The sequence below is a fragment of the Triturus cristatus genome, chromosome 6, assembly GCF_964204655.1.
Source record: "Triturus cristatus chromosome 6, aTriCri1.1, whole genome shotgun sequence".
Lineage (NCBI taxonomy): Eukaryota > Metazoa > Chordata > Amphibia > Caudata > Salamandridae > Triturus > Triturus cristatus.
Genome location: NC_140589.1, coordinates 613,270,765 through 613,287,223, shown reverse-complemented (window position 1 = coordinate 613,287,223; position 16,459 = coordinate 613,270,765). Strand labels below are relative to the sequence as shown.

At 43.1% G+C, this 16,459-nt stretch overlaps 1 protein-coding gene across 1 annotated transcript in view; it reads right to left on the bottom strand.

Annotated features, from left to right (window-relative positions):
* Positions 1-6,422: 6,422 nt before the first annotated feature.
* The window catches only part of LOC146817631 (uncharacterized), a 289,744-nt gene continuing 279,707 nt past the window's right edge, over positions 6,423-16,459 (bottom strand). The window contains exon 18 of the mRNA XM_085609647.1: positions 6,423-7,964. Within this exon, the coding sequence (XP_085465773.1) occupies positions 6,423-7,964 (1,542 nt within the window). The remainder of the gene's footprint in view (positions 7,965-16,459) is intronic.

Below are 16,459 nucleotides of genomic sequence, written 5' to 3'. Positions count from 1 at the left end.
ATCACTGAGCTGCAAATAAACAGATTCATTAATTTAGATATTTAAAATGTCCACCATATATGAATTATCCAGCAACAGTATGTCAAATAAGAACATTAAAAGGAAAATCAACCAAGAGTCAGGGTAGTATGGATTTATCACCAAGAGCCTTCATCTGGTAAAGGGAATACATTCATGGATAGAGAGTGCAAAAAAGATACCTTCTTTGTACACAATAAACAATAATGAAAGTTCGACAACAACTATGATACAGTTGAATCTGTTGCTCAGATATCAGTGCTTTTCAATCCATCCTTTTAGGGTTGGAAGGCTTAATATTCTTGGTGGTGCCTTGGAAATGCTCCATATAGCGTGAGGCTTCCCTGCCTTGCAAGAATACTGGGAGAGGGTAATAACCTGTATTAATGCGGTCACTGACAGAACACTTCCCTGCACGCCACTATTGCGTCTACTCGTGGAGTTCCCATGACCAGCAGAGTGACAACCAAGGGCCATATTATCAAGGAATGGCGATAACATTATCAACGCTTTAGCGGCAGAAAACTGCCGCTAAAGCGGCGATAATGGGCTTGATAATATGCCCTGGAGAATTCCCATAGAAGCCCAGGTTCACACCAGAACCTGGGCTTCTATAGGAATTCACAAGGGCATATTATCAAGCCCATTATCGCCGCTTTAGCGGCAGTTTCCTGCCGCTAAAGCGGCGATAATGTTATCGCTGTTCCTTGATAATATGGCCCCAAATTTGTAGATTTAGCCCTAGTGCTAGCAAAGTGAGAGATCACAATGAAATGGAAAGCTACCACAAGCCCTCAGGTACATCAATGGAGGGAGGTCCTCACATTATGGGCAGGATAGAAAGGGGCAGTGTTGTTCAGGGAGGTGACGAGGGGTCGAGCACAACAGACAAAGTCAGGGCCTGGGACACCTTAGTAGAATGCTTGAAAGACCCTGATATCGATTCCCTGACAGTTCCCAGCTTGCTGTCCAAGACCCAAGCATATTCTGGACATTTTTCTAAATGAAGGTAGGCGGCTTTGAGTTGCATGCTCTGCAGTGACAGCACTGAAGGTTGATCCCTAATGTGCGGAGGAGAATAAAGATCACTTTGTTCCCAAAACTGGTATGAGGCGGGGAGTGGGGGGTGGTACAAAAGTATGTTTGCCTGTTTGCTGTGCTTGAAGCGAGATGACCACCACTCAAAGTGCTGACGGCTAATTACATCTGACAAATACTGTAACCAGATGCACATGAACACTGATTGTATGAGTTTTGATGGCACCTCGATCATTAGTTCATATTGCATAGTTTGTTGTTATCTATTTGTAATTAAATTTGCTTAAAAAAAACCCAATTGGTGGGACCTTCCATTACCATAAATACATTCTTCCTATATTGGAATTCTATGAGGTACAGGAATTTGACTTCAGTATGCGAATTGTTATGTTACAGCCATTTATTTAGAGCATGTACACCAATCGGTTTCATGGCGCTGACACGGAGGAGGGCTGACCAAAAGTGACAGATGAGAGCTCTAATTATATACTCGCTGGAAAAGCCAGGTTTTAAGAAGTTGTAATTTAGGACTGTTCTGATCTCAAAAGGGAAAGAATTCCAGATGTGGGGAACAAGAACAGAAAATCTGGAATCACCCATTCTCTTCTTTTCAAAGCCAGGAATCGATAAGAGACTCTTAGAGGAGGAATGTGGTGTCATGTAGTGGGTATATTTCAACTGTTGAGGTGTGAATGAAGGCAGGACTTTTACCTTCAAGAGTTTTGAAAATGATGCACCCTATTTTGAAGACAATATTTAGTTTCACAGGAAGCCAGTGGGGATCCCTCAATAAGAGGGTTATATGGCAGTATTTAAGCTTCAGCAAGATTAAGCGGGCTGCCTGATTCTGAACTATTCGGAGACTTAGAAAGTCCAACATAGAGGGAATTTGAGTAATCTGGCCATGCTACAGGCAAAGCAATTACAACTTGAATGAGAGCATCTAGGGTGAGTAACTTTTAGATTTTCCTTATCCTACGGAGCTGCAAAAAGAAAGATGAAATCACTGCACCAATTTGGGGACTCATTGACAACTCCCTGTCAATTAAGACACCAAGGCTTTTTACAGATGTCTTAAGGGACGGAGGCTCTCTCATCTTGGAAGGCCAGAAAGAGGCGTTCCAGTAGTTGATCTTGCACTTTGTAATGCTAATCTCTGTTTATCCACGTTAAGTTTATGATGTTACTATTCATCCAATCCCAGACAAAAAGCTTGGTATTTTGAAAGCTTTCCTTTGACGTCAGAGAGTCATCTATCTTGAACAATAGTTGCATATCATCAGCATAGTTTTAAATTGTGTAATTCATATTTTTGAGAGCATGGATAAGGGGGTGAATGTATATATTGAAGTGATGAGGTGCGAGGGAGGACCCCTGAGGTATTCCACAATCCAGGTAGACTTTATGTGCCTTGAAAGGAGTAAGGCAAACTGATTGAGAGTGTAAACTATTTGTGCTTTAAAAGTTAGCCAGTGCAAAAGGACAATGTTTTGTGAACATGTAATGATTTTTCTTAGCATGTAATTTGGCGCGTGACCTGGGGTTCTAAAGACATCATAAAGACAGAGCCAGTATGTCTTTAAGACACCGTTGGCAGCTTTTGCTTAGCAGACCGAAGGTAAAGAGTGTACTTAAAAGAGGGGGGCAGGGGCATTTAACTACTGAACTAAAGGATTTACCCACAAAATAAACAATGACAAAACACATACGTGTAATACAAGTAAAATTTGCTGAAAAATAAGAACAATGAAAGAACAAAGGAACTGACTGTGTTTATAATAGATTAATTTACACTCCAATAAATATGTATTTGTGATTTGTTTAGCGTTGTGCATCACTCACACCCCACTTCACAGTTCTAAATAGAGGACTTGTATGTCCTATATACAGAGACAAGAGAATCCTTGTTACCTGAGGGCTGAACGAGAATTTACACATCATTTTTGAAAATGTATTCTAAATCATATAATTAACCAATTTGTCCTACCTAATAATTATCCATTGATTTGTATCATCATTCATTGTTGTTTTACTAATAATCTACTCAGCTACTCCATAAAAATATTTCTTTTATAGTATATTGCAGAATGCTCAAATATGTTGAGTGTAATGTCTCTCAAACCATTTCTTTGCATTCTGAAGCGTACAGATTTTCTGTAGAAAATATCAATTGCTATTTCTAATGTATTATTTATGTACTCCACAATTCCAATGCATCTGTACACAAAAGAATATAAGTAATTGAACAGTGTTCTTCATTGTGTCACATTACGACACATAACTGACTAAATTAAATCTCTCATATTGCAAGACTATTATGTCCTAGATACTTTCATGTAAAGTCTCCATCACTCTCCACTGATGATACTACTGCTCTAGCTGTCCGTGCTTGTTTACACAATTTCACCTGGATGTAAATGTCAGTCAAGGCATCATTCCTGCCCATCACCCGTCTATCTGATCATGTGTATTATGCAAAGTTGCTCCATTAGTAGTATTAATAATTTTCATATATAGTCTATGATATCATAATTTTTCTATTGATAGTGATGTCATTCTTGCACCAAATGACTATGTGTTTATCTCTCCAAACATTATTGAGCCTCATCCACGCACATGGTCATTTCTTAGCACCATCTTAGTAATATGTTTTCCCTTTACATGATTACATTTCAGTTAGCATTTTCAGTGAACATTGTAGAATCTTCTACTATAATTTTTCCACATATGGGGCCTATTCACATATGAAAATCTGTGCGGAGATCTCTAGACACACACAGATTTCATCCTACGCCTGGACAGGAATCTTCGCCTGGATGTTATTAACCTTTGCTGTGTGGAAATATCTGCCTAGTAGTAGGATTTAAAAGTCTCCACTTCCTTACACAAGAGGATGGAAACGCTTACAACTACAATTATGACCATAAAGTTACTACTTGTAACTGTAGGACAGGATTTTAGATTTCTACTTATATTGGATGTCTTTGCAGTGGAGGGGGAGATCTCCACATCCGCTAAGGAAAACAGCTTTTTTGGCTGTTGTGGGATTTAGTCCAATTAATGCTCATTCAATTGCTTCTACTCCTCCAAAATGCCAAATGAAGGTGTATAAGTTTGTAATATAAAAAGTTTAAAAAACGTTCTTTTGATGGCAATTTCAATGTCTGAATGTGTGTAAACAAATAGTAGGTAGTTATAGTCAGGACCATGTTTCCATAGGAAAAGCATTTTTTGACTTGCCCATATCTTTGGCACCAGTCAACGATTCTTCATGAAATTTTCCCCAAAAAGAATCTTGTTCTACAAGGAAAGTTTCGTCAAGCGGGGGCTGAGGAAAAAGGGGAGGTCAAAAAAAGTGCATTTCCAAAGTTAATTCGCATAAGAGCTTTGAACACGACTATTGCCCAAACCGCTGAATGGAATTACACCAAATTTGGCAGAAAGCTAGCTTTTGATCCGCAGAGTGTGCTTTTTGTTATAGATGGTGGTGTAAATCCATTCAGCAGTTGAGAAATTTAAGGGAAAAGAATAGAGATCTGTGGCTGCGACTACTCCGCGAACAATTACAAGCTTGTGCAGGGAAATGCAGAGCTCTAATTGGCTGCCAACACTTCAACCAGGAAGTGTTGGCAGCCATCTTGGGACTCACAAAAAACATTTAAAAAAAGAAAATGGGGCAGGGCAGGAATACCCTGACCCCCAAGTCTTCGGGACTCCGTGGGGCACGGCCAGGACAAAAAAAAAGTTTTTCTTGAAAACATTGCCGCAATATTTGCAGGAAGAAAAACAAGCACTTACATTTAAATAACCTGCCAGAGTGTGCCATGGCCCTGGGGCATCCCCCAAAAATAGGAGGGGGCGCATAGGGCCCCCCTTCTAGGGCTGATAAAAGCCCTGGGGCCCCCACCTCCCCTGGGCACTGCTTTCAATGTATATGGGGGGTGCCAACACAACACCCCCATGCCCCGTGACCACCACCTCCCGGGGCAAATGTCTATAAATAAATACAGAGGGCGCGCTGCCCCCCACAGCCCCAGTGAGCTCCCCGGGGCACTTAAAGATGTATAAGCGGGCACGCTTGTCGACACCCAAGGGATCGCCACCTCCCCGGGGCCAAATATATAAAATTAATCCGGGGGGGGCGTGCGGCTCACCCTGCAGCCCCAGGGACCGCCACCTCCCCAGGGCAAAACATTTAGTGTGAATACGGGGGGGGCCCATACGGCCTCCCCAGCCGCCCAGGGGACTGCGACCTCCCCGTGGCTAAGTATTATATTGGAGGGGCGCAGCACAGCTCTCCTCATGGAGCCATGGGTGGCCCTGGGGATTGCCACTCCCAAGAGCCGGCTCCTGGTCCCTCCCAAGGTGCCAACCCTCAGGAGGTAGCTGTTTGGCTTTTGCTTGGTGGGAGCTAAGCAAAAGGAAACATAACTCCGCTTTCTGCTAGCAGAAGCTGTGAAACTTTGGCACCCTTGTCATCTTTATGAATGTACTCTATGAATAAATCATACAAGGGAGGGGCGTGCCCACATTAGCAATATGTTTAGATCATCACTTCCAGGTTTGGAGCCAGGATGTCCTCAAAAGGTTAATAGAATCAATTATTGAGTGCAGTGAAGGTGCACCTGCATACAGCTCCTAACAGCACTCAGAAATGTGTACATGAATCCCTAGGAGTTTGTAGGTTTGGGTCAACAGTTTTTACAGTGGCGGCTTGCGGAGGGAGTGCTGCGGGGTGATGGGGTGGGGTTGTGTGGGGGAGGGGCATGGTGGGGGGTAAGTAGAGTCCGGCATACGAAGGGAGAGGAGTAAGGTAAGTAATTAAATAAATAAAACAATTTACCTTGCTGCGAACTGCATCGCTGAGTTGGCGATACTTGTCATTACTTTTGTCATTACTACTGTCTGTCAGCATGAGGGATCCAATTATTATGCTGATCAGGATTTGTTATGTAGATGTAGTGACCTCACTCAGTCTTAAACTCCCTGATGAGAAATGAGCAAAATCGTTCCTTTATGGGGTTTTTTTTCCGCCAACTTCCAATACTTCATGTTGAAGGACCTTTGCTAAACCTGCTGCTGCATAAGATGGCATGGCGCTTCTGTAGTTCTAACACCACAACTTATTTCATGTCCCATTATAAAGTTCTAGTTAATCTACAGCATCTGTAATTCCATTACTGAAGAACTTGGTATCCATTGACGACTGCACCAAGACTAGTTTGCTCCAGCACTCAAATATTCTATACAGGTATAAATTTATATTAAAAAAATCAACAGCATTTAGAAGTATGTGCTAAACCTATGGTAATATGTCCCTTTTACATGTGTATGGTCTAACTTAGACTTCAAGTAAACTTTAACAATTATAAAAAATAAAAAGAAATCACCTTCAAAGAGGATACTTGCAAGTGAGATCTTTCTGGAACTGGTGTTTTTGGGGCCATTTTTAAAGAAAATCCATCAGTGGAGTCTTCGGGTGGATCTCTCACTTCTCGTTCCTTTAAATTCAAGCAGGCACCTTCCTTAGAATGTTCTGGAAGGCCTTGGCTGGAATGACTATCTTCTATATTAGTCCGATCACACATTGTTTTGGGAGTGTCTTTCAAAGGCTCTTGTTTCTCGATGACTTGCGGCAAGGTGCCCTCTGTACTTGTGGTCAGGTACTTTAGATCTAACCCATCCCGTGAGCTATGAGCAACTTCACCATTTTCATTAGTAACAGATTTTTCAAGGGAGTTGCAATTATTGTTTTCTTGTTGGTACTTGCATGCAGTACTAGTGTCAGTGCCTCTACATTTAGGGTCATAGTCAATATCTGGGAACGTGTCTTCTTTTGGAAGATGCAATGATGAAACATCACCTGTGACTTCAGGACTTACTTCATTTCTTTTGAGGTTACCTTGAGCTCTACAAATGTGCAAAGGTTCATGAATTGCATGGTCTTTAGGTGTTAAGTTATTGCAAAGTGGGAATCCCTGCTTTTTATTTATAGGAGTGCAAGGTTTTCCAACCACTCCTCTTCTTGGTTTTACAATGGGACCACAACGTTTATCAGTAACATATTTGTTTGTGTCTTCAACAGGTGATGGTGGTGTCCTTATGTTACCTTTTACAATGCTATTGAGTGTGCTGGGAACATCTTTTGCATTGTACACACTGCCTTCTACTATTCTGCTTTCTTGTTTGCATGCAGTGCTGGTTAGAATGTCCATGTGATTATCTTCTTGGTTAACTGGTTTATTCTCGATCTGTTGTGTTGTAGTATTGACAGAGTCAGGCATGTCTGCTTTATGTGAGCTTTGATCATGACCACCTTTGGGCCCCTTGCATTTTTTAGAGCAAGAGCACTTCCTGGATGAAGGTGCATCCAGACAGCCCGCTAAAGAAATAATAGGTTTTGAAGCAGCTATGCAACTAGATTTGGACATAAAATGTTTATGATGGCTTTTTATTTTGTTCACATCAGGCATTTTTCTCAGTTTCCTCTTCTTTATTAAATCCTCCTTTGCTAAGCTCTGTTCCAGTTCTTCGACCTCATTTCTCTCCCTCTGCAGTTCCGCCAAAAAAGATAGTCGGTCTTTTGTTTGGTGAAGAAAAGATGTGTGGTCTTTCACTTTCCCTCTTTGTTCAAGCTCACGGAGTTGTTCAATTTTCAGATTTTCATCCCAAATTTTCAGCTCAATGGCATAGAGCTCCTTAAGTTCCACCAGCAACTTGCTGGAGTGTTGTGCTTTTGTAGCTACTCGGTTGACTTCAAAGATCATGCATCCTGGGCCTGCCAGTGCATGATCCTTATCCACAAATGAGTCATTGAAATAATTCACACTTTCTGGCTGGATCCCATCAGACCATATGTCTTCAATTCCAATGACTCCAGCATTAGACAGTTCTTTTGGGGACATCGCCTAAAATAAAACAAAAAGGGACCTTTTAAATTTACTTGACCACTTGCTGATGACACTCTCCCAAATATTCTCCCAAATGCCTATTTACAGCTTATTCTTTACAGGTACTCTCGAGTAGGTCATCTTACAGCATTCTATGGTCGCAATTCTTGATTATATGCACAATTTTCTTTACATAAAATTTCTCAACCAGAAAGTCTCTCATCTGCAAATGCTGAAAACCAATGAACCTGTGTAAAAGTGGAGGGACTGCATGCAGCAGTCCCCAACTGTTTTCTGTTCAACAGAATACTCAGTTAAATGCACTGACTGTACCAAAGAAGGTCAATGCAGGAAAGGGTCCTCCATCTGAATTGAACAGTTCAATAATCAAGAGAAGCTCTCCACCGGGCATATGCTCATAGATTCAATATCCCGTGCAGAACAAACTCTAATATTGGGGTGTGGGATCTAGGCTTTCAGCACTAGCTCCAATGCTTTGGAAAGTCCTACCAAGCAACCTTTGTCCACCCAAAAATCATATTTGCTTCCACCAAGCTTTTAAAACTCATATAGTCAGGCAAGCTTATGAGCAGCAAAACAGACTTATGACAGAACACTGGAGTATGCACCTAAATTTGGTAATTACCGCCAATTTTTGCCACATGACATGAAGAATTTAGTGTACTGCCACAAAAAATTTGGGAGATGCGGACATAACGAAGATGACCAAAGATTTACTCTGTACTGCAATTGCTTGTTTAAAGAAAATGAGGGGAGGGTCCCAAAGTGTTTAGTAGGAGCATGCAGGAGGTGCTGCCTAATGCTGAGGATGCTGAATACCTAGGCTGCTTACTGTGAAAGGGGACCGCCTCTAAGGATCAGTTAGGTCTGGGAGAAAAGGGGAACAACTACAACAACAATACTATTGTACAACGTCCCACTTGACCTCTATTGCTTTAACATTTGCGCTAAAACTACTCCATTAGGCAATCCAAGAATATTTTGTGAGTCATTATATATTCAACACCAACATTGTAGTAAATAAGACTTTTTTTAATTAATTTTGCTGAATACTTTATACTTGTTTTCATCAATAGTATCAAGTGACAAGAACGTTTTTCTTAAAAAAACATGCATATTATTACCAAATCTTTTTTTCATATTATTTCTTTTTTATACATTTCATTAATGCACGAACAGTTATATATTTATTTACCCAACAAAAATTATAATCTTCAGTGCACCCCTAAATTCATACCATCAACTCAAATCACTTAATTAGATCCACATTAATTCTCAAACAAACCATACAGACTAGCAATAAACCCTGAAACACATAAACTTCCTGGTCAGAAAGGGATGTTTAAGGTCTCCATGTCCATGTCGTAGGCTGAGCGCATATAACTAGGTCGCAGCAATTATGTGGAAAACTCATTGCTAGGTTTTTCTAGGGGACTGATTGTCAGTTTCAAGCAATAACCGGAAATCCTAATGCTACGCTTCCTCTCTTTAAGTCTTATTGTAACATGTTCTTTTTCATCCGTGTTTTCTGCCGTTGTCACTGTTTTCTCGCTTCATTCTTCTTTCTCCCTTTTCTTGATTTCTCGCTGAAAGACAAAGTTTAAATTAGGAAAATACGTTCTAGTCCCTTAATATGAATACCAGGACCCACCACTTGCACCCGCCAGGCACACATTAAGCACTGGATTTCCTACATTTGGTGGCCTAAGAGCCCACTATGGGTAGTAGTCAAGTTCCCACACAAGTGGGTCAATTAACATTGCTGCATGTTCAGTTGGGACAGAAAGCTGGTCTTCCTGAGCTGCACCTGGTCACCTTTTCCACTGATCACACAATTTCTAGAGAACACCAATAACTGGAAATCCAAACACATGAGATATTGCAGTATATGCACATATTGTTGTTTCTTTCTACAGTCTTGCATCCATAAATTACATGGGATCTCCTGTAGGTTCCTAAAATCTGACATGGAAAACTGACCTTTAATTAAAACCTCTGGTATTTACAGCTCCATTTTCAATTTAAATGGATCTTCCTTTCCATCCTCTGCATGTCGCTCTTTTCTGAGCACAACCTTCTCTAAGTCACGTGATTTTTTTTGCTTCAGTATCTATTAATGTATTTCTACAAATTGCCCACAACTCATTTCTAAGATCACAACCTCTCCTTTTTTAGGTCTCGCTGCACCAGCGCATGCTGGTCTGCGAGACATTTAGTAGGTGGGTTTTCAAAGTGCTACCCCATGCTTTGGCTGGCCTAGCGCTTGCGTTCACGCGAGCGTGCACGCGCGCCGCCGCCATGTGTCTTTTCACGGGTTATTAAGCGTGTGGACGCTGCAGCTGCTTTCACTTTTGCAGCCGCGCGCCCACTCACTCTGCCCGTGTCCATGTTGAAGACCGCTTGTTTATTTTCCTAGTGCACCGTTAGGTATTTCGCTATCTTTTCCAATTAGTTCTTAACTTTCTAGTTCCCCACGTTTGAAAAAATACTTTTTATTTCCGGAATGCACACTTGACCACTTCAAAATCGTTTTCAGGGTTTTTGTATATGCAAGCGTAGGTTATCTCTTGGAATGCGTTAGTGCAGTGGGCTAATACCTGTTGGTGGGAGCTAACAGGGAATGTGCTTTCGTCAGTACTTTTGTCACACAGGAACACTTATTCTACTTGTTTAAACGCAGTGTTGTCCTCCGGTGGTTCAGTTGGGCTTCTGTAGGCATTCCACACGGCCCCTAAACTGACTATAAAATGATAGCTGTTCCCGCCTTTCCCTCTCCGGTGTCTACTCTGCAGGCGTTTTATTGCGAAACCACGGCTTGTGGCACCCGCACATGGTAAGTTAGACACCAAACATAAGTTTACCTAGTATGGAATATTGCCTCCACTCTTAACTAGAGGGTCATCTGTGATTTACAGGGATGTTCGGCCCTTTGACTGGCGTTTGGCGCCTATACAGAATGCGGTGTAGCAGCAGGTGAGTTTACCTCACTCTATCGCCTGGCCATGGTTAAAAGGGTGGGTTTGTCAACACTATTATACAATATTCTACCGTTTTACAAAAACTATCCGTAAGGTCTTGATGGAGTCCTTTTATTACGGGGGTCTCCAGTGAAGTCTGAACGTGTGTGCGTGTGTGTGTGGGTTTTTTTCTGTTTGTTTTTTTTGTTCCGGGATGTTGGGCCTAGTCTAGAGATATGTTATAACCACATTTTCTTATACTGGCCCGCCGCCCTCTTCGATCCTAGAGGCGGGTGAAATCTGGAAACGCTGGTTTCAAAGGTATTGGAGCGGGTTTGTCTAAATGCACTCTTCACGGAGCATGGATCGCAGTCTCGAGAGCATCGAGGGAGGTTAATGACTGGGTATTCCTGCAGGCCACGGAGACTTTCCATTTATAAAAATAAAAAACACACTTCAACACAGGCATTGTGTTTGGGTGTGTGTGTCTACCAATAAAGAGTGAAAGGAGGCTGTAATTAAACTAGGTTCTCTCATGGCGCCTGCAGTATCTTTTGATGACTGTGGCAAATGTGGTTTGTTCTGACCCTGTTTTTCGTCCCCTTCTCGTTTCCGCAGGGAAGCATAGCTGTTCAGACGCAAGGGAGGCGCCTGGAATCCTGTTCAGGCTGGAAGCTTCTGTGAGCTGAGGTTTGAATTTTTAGGCCTTTTATTGAATGATGGGTTACCAGGGTCCTTTAAATCTTGAACCAGCTTTAGAGTATCGCATGTAATGTATTTGTTTAGAACTGTACAGGGTGGGAGATGGGAGGAGTATGGCTGGAGGCATTTATTGTTCCTTTCCTTGGTGTTGGGAAGACATGGCCAGGTCGGTTAGTTTTTGCAGAACTGGTAACCAGGAGGTTCTTATTTGGGAGAGCTCCAGTTTTTCCCAGAGAGGGAAATCTAGTGGTATTTGAGTCGGTTCAGCAGTGGTCCAAGTGTGAGGCTTGGCTTGTCCCCGTTTCCTTATGGGCAGTGAAACAATTGTCTGTCATTAGTGTGAGGTGAGTGTTTACAATGCTGTTTCGGCTTATAATCTTCGACTTGTTTTTTATTTGAAGCTAATTTCTAAGAGGAATTACTATTCAGTTTACAGTCTCGTTTTTGGTGTTTGATCAGGGAGTATAACAGGATTTTCTGCAGGAATAGAGGGTTTGGTATAGCTGTGCTCGGTAGATATTTTTTTGTGACAAAACGTGCTAGGTTTCTGTAATGTGTGTCCTCCTAAAAATCTTGTATGATGGTGCTTGAGCCCTATACTTGCGAATGGCTGTCTTCTGCTTTGCTAATTTGTTTTTCTGTCCTGTAGGTTGCGGAGTCTCCTTTACACTGTCTTCCACAGTGAAATCGTAAGTGTGTGTATATCTATATTTTAGTTTTTTCTAGGACCATTAGAAGCACCTGAATACCATTAACCCTGGGAAGATGAGTTTGATGGGTGTTTCTAACGTGGGTCCAAATTAGTAACAACCTGTCTAGGTCCCATCTAAGAATCTCGCTGCAATCACTTCTGCCCACATGTTACTTAGACTGACCTACTCTGGCGTCTGCTCCTCTAGCCATCAAATATTTACTTGGATTGAAGTGAGCCAAGCTTAGCAAGCAGTAAGCTGGCTGGATGCGTGCACCATTTTACTGAGCACTTGATTTAATGTAACACTGGTCATTACCAAAGGCACTCATTGGGTGTTTAAAGGCTCAAGATTGTATGTTTAGGCTCCTTACCTGAATGTCTGCTCAAATCTCTAGCCTCTTGGGCTGTATGTGGTGCATTAACTCAGAAGTCTATTACTCGCTGGTGTGGACCACATGACCACCTTCTTGAGGGGAGTGAACCTCCCCTGCCTGTCAGACAAGAGTAGGGGCTCCTGGTGGGGGAGATCAGTCAGGAGATGGCACTTGCCATCTCCAAACTGCCATATCATATGACGCCGAGCCAGGATGGCTTTTCAGTGGATTTTTACAGATGGTCAGGTGATGAGATGGTTGACTCCCTCCCTGCTGCCTTTCGGGAGGCAGAGCAGACTACTTCCCTGGGGTCCCTCCAACAAGGTGGTGATCAAGGTTTTACCTAAATCTGGTAGAGGTCTTCCCCTGTGTGGCAGCTTTAGGCTCATCTCTTAGCTAAACCGCAAAATTAAAATCCTGCCAGCATCTTGGCAATGCACCTAAGCAAGGTCATCCCCTTCCTGATTCACCACACGCAGGTTGGATTCGTGCCAGGATACACCTGTGTGACAATGCCCACACCCTTTGGACAGCCATGGACCTCCCAGTTGATGAGGTTCCTCTTCTCAACATGTCGAAAAAGCGTTCAGCTGCATTGACTGGAACTACCTCTTCACCACCCTGGAACGATTAGGTCTGGGATACCAATTAATTGCCGTGGTGCATCTGCTGTAGGATTGTCCAACAGCTCAAGTTAACTGGGGGGGGGGGGAGGGGGGAGGGAAACCTTTCAGACCCTTTCCTGAACCAGAGCGGCACCCACTAAGGGTGCCCCCCTTGTTTCTCATAGTCATGGAACCCTTGGTCTCTACTATTCATGATTCACCCAGTATTGTGGGTGCCCACGCCCGTGGACGGCTTCTCCAAAATCAATTTTTATGTGCATGATGTCCTGTTTACTCTAACAGACCTCAACTACTTCCTACCGGCCCTGCTGGAAATTATTCATGGATTTGCAACCCTGTCTGGTTACAAGGTGAATTGGGAAAAGGCCTTCCCACTTGTAGCTAAACACAAAGGCAGCCATCCAGGGCTACACTTTCCATTGGCAGCCCTCGCCTCTCAAATACTTGGGGATCCAGGTCAACAGAAGTTGGAGGGGATGATCTCAGACAACTTGGATCCATTGTTGGCTCAGATGAGACGGGACTTTGAGAAGTGGTCTCAGAAGGGGTTCTCCATGTGTGGCAGGGTGCAAGCATTAAGGATGGTTGTGGCTTGCAGATCCACGTTTCCTTGTTCATTGGGGCTTTCTGTCTACTGTAACGTTTATCCGCTCCTGCTAATAGTGTTAGGTGGCACAATCCTACTGTAGTATGCAGCTGTTTTGAAACCCCTTCTTTGGCTGCATGTTTGTTTCATTAATTTTGGAAGCAGCAGCAGAAGGAGCAAACCCCCTAGTCTTCTTGTTCAGGTTGAATGTTTGCCCTTTACCATCAAAGTACAAGAGTCTCAACCCCCAGTGTGCATGCATTCAGGATTCCTTGGTGCGCAGGAGGATTCTTTAGTGCTGCCATTAATTCCCATCCCACTGTAGGCTGTACATTTTAATCCATTCTGCTTTTCCCCAAGTTAACTGTCTTGTGTGGGCCCTACTGGTTTCTCATAATGTTAGTGAGCTGGTTGGGTTTGGCTAGGGTAAACTCTCAGTTTGAAGTATAAGCAGGTGACCTCAAATTCCACCCTGCTTCTGATGGTCTTTGGGGTTGCTCAAACTCCTCCCATTCCTGAAGAGCGTATACCTGCAAGAAGGGGCGCTGCTTCCAACTCTTCCAGAGGCTAAAATCCTCAGTGGTGCAATAGGACAACAGCAATTCAACGGACTGAAGGAACTGAGAACAACCACACCCCATCTGAAATTGCGGTTTGGTCGATCTTTTAGAAATCTAATTCCAACTGTGGTTGAACACCAACTTTCACCAGTGTCTTCTGAGCAGGATCATGATAATCATTCAGTTGGCTGACTAGATGCAAGTCATTTGTCTTTGTGATGTTTCTGCATTACTGCACTATCTACGCAGGTTCCAAGAAATCCCATGAACTTACAAACTCTGTAGACAGGCACCTAAACTGTTTCAAACTTAAATTGAAGCATACCGCCCTGCTTTTTAAAGCTCTTACCTGGCTCCTGGTGTGGAATAGTTTAAAATCTTGCAAAAAATACTAGCCCCCATACTAGTAACGGTCTGATCCTATGGGCTGGCATTGCAGGGTTGAGCCCCCTGGTCCTGTTCACCCAGAGGCAGGTTCATGCGGGATGATGGAAGATCTGGAATAGACTATGCATGGAATTGTGTGACCTCAAGATAATTAAAAATACTTCTTCAGAGACATTACCCTTCAATTATGGCTCAGCTGAGACTTCAGTCCATTTGAAAGAGGCCTGGGCCCAACAAAGTCCTGCTTGATGAGTTGTTTTCTTGGTCTGTGCAACCACAAGATCATTGAGTGATGTGGCTTTCACAGAATGCAAGAAGCGGCGCCATCTGCTGTAGTATGGAACCAACTGCACCACCTGTACTAAAAATTAGCTTTAGTCACCAGACTGCATTATGTAACTTAGTGTTTCTGCGGAGAGGAAGAAGTAACTACTTGTAAGTGATCCAGAGTGGCAAGGATGTAGTTTTCAGGAAGAATGGTATCCGTCGTTTGGCACCGAATAACGCAAACAATATTGCTGATCCTGGACTTGGTTGCAGCTACAATGCAAGACGAGTAGAGTTTACTCACGCCCCCCCTCCCCCCAATAACAGACATGTGGCCCGAAATATTACCTGTTTCGTGCTGACAGTCTTTGTTTCATTTTTAGCCTGACCCAGTGCATGCGCTGGTCTTGCGAGACTTTTAGTGAGGGCTAAAAAAATGATACCATGGTCAGCCTAGATCTACAGTGCATGTGCGCGGGCGCACGCATAGGAGCAGAGGCACCATATGGCAAACCTCATCATGCTCATTAAGCGCCCGCGATCACTTTCGCCCCGATCACTTTTGCGGCACCCCTTTGATGTTATCGTTCAAAGAACATCAAACATCAAAGAACATGTTGTTGTGTTAATGCTTTGCTGCACCCGTTTGACTTACAATGTGCTTTCTCTTTCCACAAACTCGATGTTTGTGTTCCTTTATTTTGATATGCTTTTAGTATTAGTCACACACACAACCACACCCAAAACCACACAACCACACACACACACACACAACCACACACAACCACACACACAACCACACATACAACCACACACACACACAACCACACACACACACAACCACCCACACACAACAACAGCCACACAACCACAACAGCCACAAAACCACACACACAACCCCCCACACAACCACAACCCCCACACAACCACAACCCCCCACACAACCACAACCCCACACACAACCACAACCGCACACATAACCACAACCGCACACACGCAACCACACGCACAACCACACACACACACAACCACAACCGCACCCACAACTGCACCCAATTCCAAATGAGGGCCATAGAACCTGCGCTTTCATCAGACATAGTGCCTATGCTCAAAACAGACAGAGCGCCTTCACTCATACAGACCAGAGCCTATGCTCACAGCAGAGAGAGATTGCAATCACAGCATAAACAGGATCAGCACGATATCGGTGGCTTGGTGCGCCCTTTCTTTCTGCCATTTCCAGTTGTGAGACATTTATCCTTGTCCTGTTGTAAGACACTTTCCTCTGTCCTGTTGCGAGATTCTGGTTGCTATTCTATCACTTTTACTAACTCTATTC